The 15,655-nt window shown below is 44.4% G+C and overlaps 1 protein-coding gene across 1 annotated transcript in view; it reads right to left on the reverse strand.

The window, feature by feature from the left end:
* The window catches only part of SEPTIN10 (septin 10), a 53,201-nt gene extending 38,361 nt beyond the window's left edge, over nucleotides 1–14,840 (reverse strand). The window contains exon 1 of the mRNA XM_024757989.1: nucleotides 14,742–14,840. Coding sequence (XP_024613757.1) covers nucleotides 14,742–14,768 — 27 coding nt within the window. The 5' untranslated portion in view covers nucleotides 14,769–14,840. The remainder of the gene's footprint in view (nucleotides 1–14,741) is intronic.
* Between the last annotated feature and the right edge of the window lie 815 nt (nucleotides 14,841–15,655).

The raw sequence follows: 15,655 nt of genomic DNA on the forward strand, positions 1-15,655 counted from the left end.
CCAAATCAATCTCTAACACTCCTGGCTCTTCCTTGAGGACCCCACACACACCTGTACAACCATCGATCACTGTGTACATCTATCTGATAAGTTTTCTCACAAGAAATCCCTAGACTAATTACTGGTCAGAGGTATAAACATATTGCCAAACTTACATTTCCAAAATCAGTATAAAAATAAAGTATCATTTCATTATATAGTCATCAATACAGGTGTTAACAATTTTTTAAGTGTCAATCTGTTAGGCAAAAACTGAAATCTTAATTTGATTTCTGGTATTCTGAACATTTTTTTTTTCAGGTTACTGGCCTAAAAAGTACATAGTATATTTTCATTCATCACCAGTTCGCATTTTCCCATTTGCCTATTAGGGTATTCCTTTTTTGTTTCTTATTAACGAGAGCTGTTGGATGTAACTCCATGCTTGTCATGTGTATTACAAATGTCTTTTCTGGATTTGTCACTGATCTTCTTGGTTTCCATAGAGCTCAATCTATCAAGCTTTTCTATTATGGGTTCTTCCTTAAATGTAAGGCTTAGAAAATCTTTCCACACTCCAAGTTTTTTAAAAACATGAATCTAAATTTTTTCCGAGTTCTCTCATGGCTTCATGTCTTATACAGAAGGTTTTAAGCCTTCTAAACATTACTTTCTAGTTCTGTGTGAGGTACTTTCCCCCAGTGTTGTTGGCCTGTTGCAGCATCAGGGGACAGCAAAGCATATTCAAACATCTATAGTCTGTCTCATGGAGCTGAATCTCCCAAGGGAAAAAGCAGGACCCACAAATGAACTAGGGAGGCTGACCTGACACAACAAAGGGAAACTTCTGAAGGTCTCTAAAAAAAAAAGGTGTCTAACAAGATGGGCTGGGCTGCCCGGGAAGGATTCAGCTGCTGACCCGGGCAAACTGTGGCGCCAGTTCCTGCTCTGATCTTCTAAGTTCGCTTTCAACTCAGAATGTATGACCTGTGAGCAAGCAATGAGGAAAAGTATGTGATGTGATGGAGAATGAAGGATGAGTCACGGGAAACTGCAAGTACAGACAAGGTGGATTAAGGAAAGACAGAACACAACCACACCTAGTTGATACGGAAAGCCTTATTTAAATGATAATTAGACGGTTTGCATTCCAGGGAGAGGAAGTATGTCCCAGGCAGGCTAGGTGACAAGCCAATCAAAGTTGAGAAGTCAATTACGTAGGACAGGGGAAGGCAGAAGAACTCGTTTAAAGGACTTAAAATTGACAAGGAACATTTGGGGAAGAAAAGAATACTCAGAAATAAGTGAGAAGTCTATCAATATACATTGCTTTTCGTTTATTCCACAAATATACACAGTATTTACTAAAAGACCTACATTTTCAGGACCCCAGGCATTGAGGCTCAAAGGTGAATAAGTCATATCTTTGCGGTTTGAACTTGAGCACAGGTAGGAGACATGCATACAACTATGGACAGGGCACAGGAGTGGCTCGTGGTGAAATGACCCCTGCACGGCTAGAGATGGCACTGCCAAGAAAAGGCTTGAGCTGAGCCTTGAGGGAGAAATAGGAATTTTCCTAGCGAAGGAGAAAAGGACGTAAAGGAGTCAATGTGTGCAAAAGCATGAGTGCACCCCTGGCGTGGCTGGAAGCTGCAGTAAGTGCGGTGTAACCTAAGGCGGCTTCAGTTTAAGTGCGAGGAGGACGGCAGAACGCAGCAGGGCGGGACATTCCCTCAGCCTCCCGGTGAGGCCACGAGCACCTCCACGCCTTTCAGACAAAGGTAAACTGATAGGCCGCAGTGCTGAGCAGGAAAGAAAATTTGAGTTTAAGGTTCCTACGGCCCCGGATCCCTCAAGGAGCTTCCACCTAATAACCGGAATCTTTAGTCAAGTGTAAAATCAATCTAGGGTAATTAAAAACAAATACAGTGGTAGTTCCCATTTGCCTTAAAGTGTCCCCTGATTCCATAAGACTTGTACTCTTCCACATAGATAAGAGCACTAAAAATCCAGCCCAACTCACTAGGCCAGTCAGGTTCACTTTTCAGACAGAACATAGTTAATACTATACTAGTTAATACTATATTACTAGTAACAGTTTAGAAGTTATTATCCCATTTTTGTATAAGTCAGAAAAAGATAAATCTTCAAAAGGAAGGGTAAAGTTGCATATACTAACAGTCTATACTGAAATATTGGCCACAGGGAATATTTTTACAAAGATTAGAAGCAATAATTATGAAAATTAAGAGAAATTATATGTGATATTAACTGGCAAAAAAAGAATATAAGATTTTGTTGACACCATGGTTACAAGTAAAAATTATACATATGAGCAAGCATGTATAGAGTCTGATTCTAAAGGGAAGAGAATAAATATTTCCTTTTCTTCTTGATATCCATTAATATTATCATTTGGGCTTCCCTGGTGGCGCAGTGGTTGAGAGTCTGCCTGCCGATGCAGGGGACACGGGTTTGTGCCCCGGTCCGGGAAGATCCCACATGCCGCGGAGTGGCTGGGCCCGTGAGCCATGGCCGCTGAGCCTGCGCGTCCCGAGGCTGTGCTCCGCAACGGGAGAAGCCACAGCAGCGAGAGGCCCGCGTACCGCAAAAAATATATATATATATTATCACTTATGTGAATTTAACAAAGACTAAAGTAGAAAAAAGAATATGTCTTCCTCAAATATCTATAAAAATGCATTTATTTAACAGATACGAATTGAGTGCCTCCTATATTCCAGGAACTGTCCGAGGCCCTGGGGCTGAATAACTTAATAAAATAGAAGAAAAAACATTAAGTCATTATGGAGCTTCCATTCCAGTTAGGGGAAGAACGGCAGAAATCAAAGTGAAACACGTGCTCTGATGTGATAACAGGGAATAATAAGTGCAGCACAGAACAATAAGGCAGCAGAGGGGGATGGGGGTAGGAAATGAGGCGGAGGCATGGCTCAGGGGCACTGCTCTGAGCAGGGTGGTTGACGGCAGCTCAGCGAAGGCCGGAAGGAGCACAGGGAGCAGAGCGGTGAAGGGGCGCCTGGAGGAAGAGCATTCCTGGCAGAGGGAATGGACCCCTGCAAAGATGTGGCAGCTGTGTGTGCTCCTGGGTTCCCGGAGCAGCAAGCAGGCGAAGCAGCAGAGGGAGAGAGAGGCAGAGTGGTGCCGGACCTCACAGGGTTCCCACGGCGTACTGAAGAACTTGGCTTTGAAGGGCTTTTAGCATAAAGAGACGTGAGTTATCTTTGTAGTAAAAGATTCATTACAGCTACTGTGTTGAGAAGACACTGAAGGATGGCAAGGCAGAAGCAAGGAGACAAGGTGCAAGGCTACTGCATTAACCCATGGCAGTCTGTTAGCGGTGGAAGAGGTGAGATGGGGGCACATTCTGGATCCACCTCGACAGCAGAGCCAATGGAACTTGCTGAAGGCTCAGTGTAGAATGTGGAGCGATGTGGAGAACGGTTCCAAACTTCTGGGCTTGAACAACGGGGAGGAGGGAGCTTCCCTTCCTGGAACTGGGAAGACCGCAAAAGGAGGGGTTAGGGAAGGCGGCTCTCCTTGGAACTGGAGATGCCTGCTGGACGCTCAAGTGAAGGTCCTGAGTAGGCAGCAGGATGCTCAAGTGGACAGAGCAGAGATACCCGGACTGGAGGTAACAATTGTGACGTCATCTATACACGGCAAGTCCTCAGCGCTGTGGGACGAGGTGAGTCACCCTGGGAGTGAAGGTGCTTAGAAAAGAGAGAGCTCCCAGAACCGAGCCCTGGAGGGACTCTGACACTTCAAGTTTGGGGCACTGGGAGTAATCAGTCCAACTGACTGAGAAGGAACAGTCAAAGAGGGTGAAAGAAATCCGGAGAAGTATGGAGTCCTGGAAGAAAGCTTTGGAAGAGAACGAGTACCACCCCCATTCCTTGACCGACCGTGTGCGGCTGCTTTCAGGACACAATGTACACAGAGACCACATGGCTCGCAAAGCCAAAAATGTTTACTATTTGACCCATTAAAGAAAATGTTTGCCAACCCTCGACCTAGAAGGATGACCCGGTGAATGAATGGGGAACATGCGGTACAGTCTGTCGGCAGCATCAAGGCCTCTTGAGCCGAGTGGTCACGACATGAAGGAAGACAACTCAGCACGATGCTCCCCCATCGCATTCAGCTGTGAGGACGCAGGAGCGGAGTCCGGCACCGCTTGACTGCAGGCGGTGTGGGTTTGCCGGGGGAGAACGATGAAGCGAGAGAGGCGGCTGAGATGTGCCATGAAGGGACAAGAGGGCGTGGAGGATGTGAGGGGAAGGGAAAGGTGGCGGGATCAGAGAACCGTGGGACCAGGAGCAGCTGGTGGAGTGAACAGGAAGAGGGGAGGTGTGGTCAGACTGAGATCTCAGGGGTGCCCTTATGGATGACGACAAGGTCAAGGTGCTCCCCACCGGAAGGTGAGGCTAAAGTAGTGTGGAGAGCAGGACACTGAAGGAGAGGAGGCGGGAGGCTGAAATGGGCCGCGATCACACAGGTCACTCGCTGGAGATCCATCAGGCCCTGCGGCAGGAGGCGTTTCAGAGGTGGCTGAACAGAGGCGGTGAGCATACAGTATGCCAGGCCCATAAGAGTCAAAGCCCGGAACTTTCCAGGATGGGAGCGAATGATGGGGAGTGGCGACCACCTCCCCCTCGGGGCTCTGTGCTGCCAGGTGTCCGTGAACCACAGGAAGCTTCCACACACAGCCCCCCGCTGCCGGTCCCCTCCGCCCTACGTCCCCCATAGAGGCTCCTCCTCTCCAGTCATGGAGCTTCCGTCTGAAGAAGGCAAAGATTTCCTAGCTACAATACCAAAAGCATGATCCACAAGAGAATAATGATAAACTGAACCTAATAAACTAAAAAACTTCTGCTCTTCAAAACACACTGTTAAGAGAATGAAAAAACAAGACACATACTTGGATAAAAGATTTGTAAATCATTTATCTCATGAAGAACTTATGTCAGAAATATCTATTTTTAAAAACTTGTACAACTCAAAAGACAATAACTCAATTTAAAAAAACAGGAAAAATTTGGAACAGATGCTTCATCAAAGATATAGGGATGGCAAATAAGCACATGACAAGAGGCTCAACATCATTAGTCATTAGACAAATGTAAATTAAAACACAAGGTATCACTACATACCCATCAGAATGACTTAAAAAAAAACCTATCTGGCAAGGATGCAGAACCATTGTTAGTGGGAATGCAAATTTTGGCACAAACATTTTGAGAAACAGTTTGGCAGTTTATAAGGTTAAAACACACCGGGCTTCCCTGGTGGTGCAGTGGTTAAGAATCCGCCTGCCAATGCAGGGGGCACGGGTTCAAGCCCTGGTCCGGGAAGATCCCACATGCCGCGGAGCAACTAAGCCTGTGCGCCACAACTACTGAGCCTACGCTCTAGAGCCCGCAAACCACAACTCCTGAGCCCGAATAGGGGCAGAAAAGTGATAGAGACTAGGAGGAGGGCTGCAAAGAAGCACCAAGGAATGTGGGGTGGAGGATGCTGGAACAGTTCTCTATTTTTCATTGTGGTTGTGGTTACATGACTGTATGTATTCATCAGAACTCATGAAACTTTGTACTAAAAAAGTAAATTTCACTGTACATAAATTATAGCTTAATAAAAAAGTTAATTCTTAAAGATATAACAAAATTTTTTAAGTAAGTAATCAATACATGGGAAAGCAGTAGCTAACAAAAACAGAATATCTGAAGACAAACTAAATGATTTAGATGATACATGTATGATTATTTGTGAGAAGCAATAAAAAAGAAAATATTCAACAAAATATGCAATGAGAATAAAACAGTCTCTCCAATTGTTCAAATTACAATTAAGTATTAGGTTCTTTTGGCTCTCAGAGTCATGTGGAAACTGTAAACTATAATTCTTTTCCACACAACAGAATCTCTGTTACTATATGACAAGCAGCCTATCTTTTCCCGAAACAGAGAGCCCCTAGAAATTGTCTCAATGACCGAGGTCACAAGAGAGAAGGGTTAACATGACATCAGTGTAAATGTATGGCTTAGGAAGGCTGCTGGGATTTCCCTGGTGGCGCAGTGGTTAAGAATCCGCCTGCCAGTGCAGAGGACACGGGTTCAAGCCCTGGTCCGGGAAGATCCCACATGCCGCGGAGCAACTAAGCCCGTGTGCCACAACTACTGAGCCTGCGCTCTAGAGCCCGCAAGCCACAACTACTGAGCCTGCATGCCGCAACTACTGAAGCCCGCGCGCCTGGAGCCCATGCTCTGCAACAAGAGAAGCCACTGCAATAAGAAGCCTGTGCATCGCAACGAAGAGTAGCCCCCACTCACCGCAACTAGAGAAAGCCCGCGCGCAGCAACGAAGACCCAATGCGACCAAAAATAAATAAATAAATAATAAAAATAAATTTAAAAAAGAGGGCTGCTGGAGCTAACTGCTTATGGTGGCAAGAGATACAAAGGTCGGGAGCACTAAGCAACTGCCAAAGCCATGTGCCAGGGCCCGGGCCAAAGAGGCCCCAGCACAACAGGAGAAAAACAAGAGACAGTCTGTTAACAAATTTTGAGAGAGTTAATCCTCAACCCCCAAAACGGAGATAACAGTACTCGGCTCATGGAGTCGGGAGGAGAAATGTGATAATGCAAGTCAAGCACTTGCCCCAGTGAATGCATGTTAGCACGGGGAGCATTCAGTTACCCCAGTGGTGTCCCAGACAAAAATATACCTTGAATACTTTAGTGTTTGCAAAGATCTTTAGAGATTACCAGACCACTAAAAAAGTAAAGATTCATCTAAAGAAGCTGAAAATAATGGTTAAAGTTTCCTTTAGTTTTTTAAAAATATACATTAAATTTTAAAGCTATTTTTTTCATGATTGGCAAATACAATTGAAAGGCATCTCGTGATATTTTAAGATTGAGTATACAGGCTGAGTCTGAGATGAAGAATCTTCTTCCTGCCTAAAATATTACTTCTCTGCTAATCCATGGCCACCTCTTCCTTTAATACTAAGCTCAATATTGAGTTTTGGCAAAAAGGCCTCACTCTTTATATAAATTTAAAACCAGTACAAATCACCATCTCACATATAGGTTGTATTTTCCAAAAGTTCATTTTAGTAAGCTTTTTGGATCTAGAATACAGTTTCCATAGAAACAACATTACAGTTAAGGTCCTGAGTAGGTTCACAAATGCCTTATTTAACCCATAATGTACAGACGATTTACAGTCTTAGACTAAGTTTTCAAATCCATCAGCAGACAAAGTACACCTGTTGCCCTATTCCTAGAAAAACTAACTCTAGATCATGCATTCTCAATGGGGGGTATCCCTTCACCACAAAGGTGGTAGAAATTGGTTCTTGGGGGACCAAAAAGAAAAAAAAAAAAAATCAGTGGTTTGTGGACCTCCAAAGCTCAATCAACCCTATCTGAAAAAATTTATTCTTTAGTACTGAATTCCTCTCATTAGGGAAAACTTAATTAATTGGATCAATTAATTTAATAAGACTAATTAAATGTTATCAATTAACTAAATTTGATTTAAATTTCATTTTTCTCCAGAAAGGGCAATAATGAAAAATGATAATTACTGCTCTAGACAAAGACTGAAACAGGCCACGTTTGCATGCAGCATTTCCCACCTTCCTCCGCAGCTCTCTCCACGCTGCCCTGCGCTCCAGTCTCTTCACCCAGGTTGGTCCTAAATCAACTGCCCACCTGTTTTCACTGCTAATCAAACTCCTTTCTCGGTTCCCGAGATCTCACCAGGGGTTAGGAAAGTGACCTCTGACTAACCTTCCCTAAGCTAGTTATACTTTCACAAGAGGAGACTTGGTGGGGACAGCTCAATGCCTTTGTTTCTGAAGCCCTGAGTCACTGCCCTGGAGACTGAGCATCCTAGCTACCCATTTGCCATGAGGACAATTTCCCACTTACACATACAGGACGGCCCCAGTTAACAACTCATCTTAAAACAAAGCTCCTTTATAACAAAGACATCTTTTAATGTTTGAAAATCATTCAAGCAATCCTGGCTTAATTAATAACGCAAAGTAATAGTCCAGTTAGTATACACTCAACTAAGCAAAAACATCACTGTGCACAACTTACATTTGTCCATGGAAACGAGTACAGACCAGTCACAAAACATTTACGGTATCCGTCAATATACTCTCTACCTAGCATTTCATTACTTATGGCCTCTTCCTACACATATCAATCACACTGTCTAATGAGAACAAAAGGACTCCTCACTGTCTCCATACACATGGTCCGAATAGAGGGAGGGCAGGATAACCTTGATCCGGTTCTTCAGAGGAGAGGGAAAGGAAACCAGAGAAGACGTCCCACAGTTCTTGCACCTCATCTTTGGTAAGCCCTGTGGTTGTGTGACGCCAGGCTGCCTGAAACTGGCTTGGAGGGGCCGGGGACCCCATCACACCTGGCAGAAACCTGCAGGGCCAGCTCGTCCTCCCGGTCCCTCCGCACACACACGTCTCAAACAGAAACCGCCTCTTCTCCTTTCCCCCAATCTTAACTCCTTCTTATGCCTCACGATGCATATTTTATTTTTTCAGCATATGTCATAATTTTAATACTTGCTTCAGTTGTTTTACTCAGGTCTGACAGAAAACAACCCTGTTCCTCCTATATAATTTCTACTTCTGTTAGTAAGTATTTCTGAAACACATACTTTGTGAACTAAATGATTACCATGCAACCTCTACTAAACTGCCATATGCTTACATTTCCATCTGTCAGTTGTCTCAGGCCTAGATGTCAGAGTATTTAGGATTGTTTCAACAGGAAAAGATTCCGGATGGCCTTAAATGGAACACGGCTGAGAGGGTGTATCTTTATCCCTCTCCCCTAACAGAGGTTCCACAGCCTCAGCCCTCCATGTTCATATGGCACAGCTGCCACTTCCGCTTACTTGCGTCTCCAAGCATCTTCCCTCGTAACACAAAGAAATGGGAGTGAAATTCTGACACCTAGGTTCATTTTCCTCCACTTCATTTCTCCCAAAGGCTACATTTCAAAAATCTTTCACATGCTCTGTTTGACTCTACCTTCCTTTGTAGTCTCAATACCCGGTTCATTTTTTTAAATTTGCCCTAACAATTTAGTTATTCCATAATTTAAATTTTTCTAGTGTCAGAAAAAGCAGACTGAAAGAAATCTGAAAATTCTAGAATGTAGTCAAACATGGCTCCGCTCCTGAGAGAATACGGTCACAATGTTTCTCAAAACAGATGCTCCAAACACATGGTCTACAAGTATCCTGTCCTTGGAAGTGCTCCAGAAAACCCAGGGCTCAGAGCTTCCCTAAGCTGCTAAAAGTCTAACCACACACCTTCATTTGCCTCTGACAGGGAAAGCCTGCAGATAGCCAAAAGGGAGCTTGTACATCCCTGTGGCATTATTTAAATTACCCAAAACAAATGAGGAAAAAGAGGCCATCAAAACACAATTCTGGACAACTTTAAGATTAGCACACAAAAGTACACCTTTACAATGACTAGTTCTGGAACGAATCACATAGTGTAAGGAACCCTGAGTTCTATTGTATCTAAACTGCTTCAGCTAGATCCTCAATGAAGAAATCTCCAGACTTTTTGAGAAATACAAAGAAAGTAGTTAATTTCAAATAAGTATAACTGCCAAATACAAAATTTCAAAGACAGGAAGAACACTTGAGCAAAATATGCATATTTACTAAAAGTAATAAAAAATTGTAAGCATACTAAATCATGATTGGTTTTAAAGGTATTTAAAATGGTAGTTTTAATCTTGTGGTTTTGTTATTGAGACTGTGAGCTGCTTATTTCTGTGATCTTCAAATCAGTGGTAGACACAAATTGTAAAAGGTGTTAAATAAAATTTTAAAATAAAGCATCATCTAGATCAGACTTCCTCCCAGATATGATCAAAAGGAAATGTAAAAGTTATTCTCATTGAAAAAGCCTTGAGAATCAGGTATTTTGTACTAGGAATACTTAAAATCTTAAGCAGAGAAAATTAATTTAGTATGGTTAAAAATAAAGGGCCAGGGACTTCCCTGGTGGCACAGTGGTTAAGAATCCACTTGTCAATGCAGCGGACACGGGTTTGAGTCCTGGTCCAGGAAGATCCCACATGCCACAGAGCAACTAAGCCCGTGAGCCAGAACTACTGAGCCTGTGCTCTAGATAGAGCCTGTGAGCCACAACTACTGAGCCCGTGCACCTACAGCCCGTGCTCCGCAAGAGAAGTCACCTCAACGAGGAGAAGCCCGTGCACTGCAACAAAGAGTAGCCCCTGCTCGCTGCAACTAGAGAAAGCCCGCATGCAGCAACACAGACCCAACACAGCCAAAAATAAATAAATAGATAGATAGATAGATAAAAAATAAAGGGCTAATAAATATTCTTGAGAAGAGTCTCTTCTGTAGTAAACTACAAAAATTTAAAACACCCTCTTTCTCCTTTCCCACACACCCAAATAAATAAATAAATAATCAACACAAACAGTTACAGTCTGGAACTGTGTTAGGATCAAAGTCAGCATGGAAAAACCTCAAAAGCTTGGAGGAAGGTGGAGCCTCGTTAGAACATAAATGCAGACTAACAGCTCCTAGCTGCCCATAAGAATTTATAACTGATGTGTGTAACATTCAACAAGAATAAAATGATTCAAGGTGAACATACTTCCCATATAAAAAATATTCAACACCGGTCCTCAAAGACGTATAATCATGGCTACGGAGGATACAAAGAATATTACAGGTTGCTTTTCCTGAAGACAGATCATTTAATTTAGGGGGTGGGGGGGAAATGCAAGGTTCACTAAAATTTAATTGATGTGAAAAGTTAAGTAACAATACAAAACGTAAGTTAGGAGGTATTGCAAGGAAGCACATGACTAGTGGCAAACAAGCAGTACAACAGACTGCCACAGGTTAAAGTGCTCTGGGTAAGCTTCAGAGAAGATGGGCCAGGAACTCGGTCTTTCATTATCTTATGATGATTACAGGACCTGGACCAGTGGGAAGGGATGTCTCTCCAGATCAGAAACACTGAGGCGGTAATTAACTCCAGGACATAAAAGAGAAGAATTAAAAGCCACAACTTCAAGGTAGAAAGTAAAACAAACGAGGGAAGCTTCTAAGATAAAAAAATTATCCTCACTGAATGATAACTGAAAAAGAAACATAAGAGTTCAAAAGTATAGCATCTGAAACAGGAAATGACAGAGGCAGTTTGAAATTGAAAAGATCTGGACACCATTTAAAAGCTTTGGTAAGGATAGTCTGAAGAAGCAGAAAATTATGAGTGTTTCTCAAGAGACAGGAAAAGGCAGTCAACGTCATTACAAGATCCACTATCAGAGTCAGCAATAAATAACTATACAGTCAAGATCTCTTGAATCATAAAACTTATGCAATTACTAATGGGGGACATGTGGAGACAGTGGCAGGCACAATATGGCCCAAAGCAGACCTCATCATCACTAGCTGTGATTCCTTGAGCATGCACTAAACCTCCCTGAGTCTTTTTAATACAACCTTTGAAGGCCAGTTTCCATTTACAGTTATCACAAAATACTGGCTATACTCCCTGTGTTGTTCAACATATCTTTGAGTCTTAACGTCCTCTTCTATGAAAAAAAAAGGTCTGAAAATCTGAAGAGTTTCAAGTGAGATTTAACACAGAGCTCTTTAAAAACTAAAGGTAGAATGAAAATGAAAACACAACATACTAAAATCTGTGGAACACAGCTAAAGCCCTGCTGAGAGGGAAATTCATTAACACCATGTGCCTATATTAGAAAGGAGTAAAAGTCTCAAATCAGTGATCTAAGGTTTCCCCTCAAGAACTTAGAAAAAGAAGAGCAAAATAAACCAAAAGCAAGCAAAGGAAATAAAGATAAGATCAGTAATCAGTTTATTGAAAATACAAAAATAATAGAGAAAAACCAATGAAACAAATAGTTCTTTGAAAAGATCAATGAAACTGACAAACTTCTAGCAAGACTGACAAAGGCAGAAGATGCAAATTACCAATATCAGGAATGAAACAGGGACTGTCACTACAGACTGAAGAAATCAAAAGGATAATAAGATAATATTATGAACAACTCCATACACAGAAATTTGACCACTTGGAAGGAATGGATCACAAAACCACACATCATCACAACTCACCCAATGTGAAATAACGTGAATAGCCAGATAACTAGTAAGGAATTGAAATCTGTAAGTTTAAAAGTCCCTCTCTGTAAACTAATATGTAGACTTAATGCAGTATCTATCAAAATCCCAGCAAAATTCTTTGTAGGTAGACCAGACTATTCTAAAATTTATAATGAAAGGCAAAGAAACTAGAATAGCCAAAAAAATTTTTGAAATATAAGAATAAAGTGAGAAGCATCAGTCGACTCTATTTCAAGACTTATTTATGTAGCTACAGGAATCAAGACTGCATGCTAACAGAGACCCCAGAAAGAGAGCCACACAAACACGCTCAACTGATTTTTGATGAAAGTGCAAAAGCAATTCAAGAGAGGACAGATAGCCTTTCCAACAAATGCTGGAGCATCCATAAGCCAAAAATGACCCTTGACCTAAGTCTTGTATCTTATACAAAAATTAACTCAAAATGGGTCATAGGTTTAGATGTAAAACAAACTATAAAACTGTTAGGAAAAAAATTAGAGAAAACCTTTGGTATTTTGAGTTAGGCAATGGATTCTTAGACTTGACACAAAGGTACAATCCGTATGACGAAAAACTGATAAAATGGATGTTATCAAAACTTTTAAAAATGTTTGCTCTGCAAAAGATTCTTTAAGAGGATGAAAAAAAACCTACAAAGAATGAGAAAAAACATTTGCAAGGACTGGTGTCTAGAATATATATTTTAAACCACATAGCAAGGACTGGTGTCTAGAATATATATTTTAAAAACATCTAAAATCAGCAGTAAAAAAAAAATCCAATTAGACAATGTGCAAAAGAAATGAAGAGACATTTCACTGAAGAGAATATACAGATGGCAAACAAGCACATTAGAAAAATGCAAGTTAAAACCCCAATATATCATTACATACCTATTGGAAGGTCTAAATAAAAAAACAGGAACACCAAGCGCTGGGGAGGATGTGGAAAAACTGGTCTTGCGTACATTGCTGACGGGAATGAAAAACGGTGCAGAAACTCTGGGAAAGAGTTCGGCAGTTTCTTATGAAACTAAACATGCAACTGTCATGTGAATCCCGGAGAACCGACGACTTACACCTTCCTCATGCTACATTACTAAAGCAGCTTTATTCATAACAGCCCAACACTGGAAACAACCTAGGTGTCCTTCAAAGTGTGGTATATCCACCCCCTGGAATACTACTCAGCAATTAAAAGGAACAAACTAATGATACTTGCGACACCTGAATGAACCTCCAGAGGACGCTGCTGAGTGAAAAATATCCAATCCCCAAAGGTTACACACTGGGTGATCCCATTATATATCATTCTCGAAATGACAAACTCATAGAAATCACAGACTGCAGTAGTTGCTAGGGGCTAAGGAGGAGGTGGAGTGGAAAGGAATTGGCTGTGGCTACAAAAGGGCAGCGACGGGCCCTGGGGCGAAGGAGAGCCCTGTCCTCACACAGCAGAGTCAGTGTCCTGGGTGTGCTCTTCACTGTGGTTGGCAGCGTGTTACTATTAAGGAAGACTGGGTAAAGGGTGCTGGGGAATTCTGTTACTTCTCACAGTTGCACAAGAATTTACAATTATCTCAAAAAGTTTAATTAAAGGTAAACTTATTGCAAAATAAGCACAGCAACTGACAAGAAATCCACCATCAATTAAATGATTAAACTCTCTCCAGCCCAAGTTTAATTCTGAAGACTGAACTTCACTCTGAACCAAAGAGTTTAAAACACATTTTCCTCACCCACACGGGCACACAAACACAGCAACGGTAACAAGGCAGTCCAGACAGGAAAGCTGAGACCTCCCTAACGACAGGACACAGATGAAAGAGACCTGGGCTGAATCAGGACAAAAACCCTCCTCCAGGCTCTATCAAACTAACGGGCTGTGTGACTTGGGAACATCACCCAACCTCTCAGGTCCCCACAACCTAAACTTTTAATCTGGGAGACTGCTTAGACCAGCACTTTTCAAACTTTTTGGTCTCAGGCCCCCGAAGAGTTTTTGTTTACAAGGATTACGACCACTGATATTTGTAGTATCAGAAATTAAAACAAAATTTTCAAAAGGCAAGTGGTCCTTCCACAACTTATAGCGTCTGGAAAACTCCACGGCACTCACAAGAGAATGAGAGTGAAAAGGGCAAGGAACAGCTTGGAATGGCCGAGGACACAACTGTGACCATCCCACGGCTTACTCTGAAATGAGATCAGTGCATAAAAGGGACTTGAAAGGTAGAAAACACCGAACAAATCAGCCACATCAGTTCTTTTAACAGAAAAGGGCGCCAAGGCGGGAGAAAAAGGCTCCAATCCCAAGGAGGTCGATACTGGGTAAAATGGGGGGCTTCTGAAGGCCTGGGAGGCCGAGTCAGTGGGCCAGCCCGCCACCGGCCCGCTCTCGCGCGTTCGGGACCGTTACAGAAACCGCCCCCGCTTCAGACTCAACTTCAGGGAAGACGGGAAGCCCCGCGAAGCCTCGGCCGCCGGGAGGGGCCGTGGCAGGAAGGCGGGGGTCCCGGGGAGGGGGGGCGGGGGACTCACCAGGTGCCGCGCCACCTCGGAAGACATGGTACGAGCGGGTCTGGGCGGGCGGACGGCCAGCGATGCGGCTGCAGCCGGCCGGATGGCGCGTCCAGCGGCTGAGGGACGCTGGGGGCCGAACGGGACGGGGCGGGGCGGGCGGGAGGGAAAAAGGGAGGAGCGGCGGAGAGGGGTCCGGCGGCCTCAGTGACGTCGAGGGCCGGGCGGGATGGCGCGGGGCGGGGTCCGGTCGGGAAAGGAGGGGAGCTGAGGGGAGGGGTCCCGCGGCCTCAGTGACGTGGGGTCCGGGCGGATGGCGCGGCGGGCAGGGGTCCAAGAGGGAGGGGAGGGGAAATGAGAGGAGGGGTCCAGCGGCCTCAGTGAGCTGGGGGGCGAGGCGGGCTGCGCGTCTCCACCGCGCCCAGATGCCGCGCGCGCGAAGCGGGCCTGTCACAGGAGTGCCCGGACCTTTTAGAGAACGACCAGTTAGTGCCGGGGAGGGAATGGAGCACACTCGGGACGCGAGGAGAAAGACGCGCGGAAAAGCGGACACTGGTTTTCCGACAGCCGGGGCGGGGCTGGAGCACAGATTGCGGCCGGAGCGGGCGCCGGAAGTGGGCGGGGTCTGGGCGTGTCCCCTGGCAGGAGCGGCCATTGCGGACCGCTCACGGGCCGGAAGTGGGTGGAGCCAGGGCGTGTTCTCCGGGGAGAGCACTGATTGCGGCCTGCGCGGGGACTGAAAGGGGGCGGGGCGGACAGGAGCTGGGCCCGCGGGAGCTGTAAGGCGGCCAGTGCGAAGGGCGGAAGTGGGCGTGTCCGTCCGGCGGGGGCGTGTCCGCGGGCGCGGCCGGGGGGGCTGTGGCGGCTAGTCAGGCCGCTGCGGCGCCCGAGGAGCCTGAGGAGGGGTCAGCCGCGTCGGTGCGGCGCCGCCCAGG

Source organism: Neophocaena asiaeorientalis, unplaced genomic scaffold (assembly GCF_003031525.2).
Source record: "Neophocaena asiaeorientalis asiaeorientalis breed wild unplaced genomic scaffold, Neophocaena_asiaeorientalis_V1.1 scaffold497, whole genome shotgun sequence".
Lineage (NCBI taxonomy): Eukaryota > Metazoa > Chordata > Mammalia > Artiodactyla > Phocoenidae > Neophocaena > Neophocaena asiaeorientalis.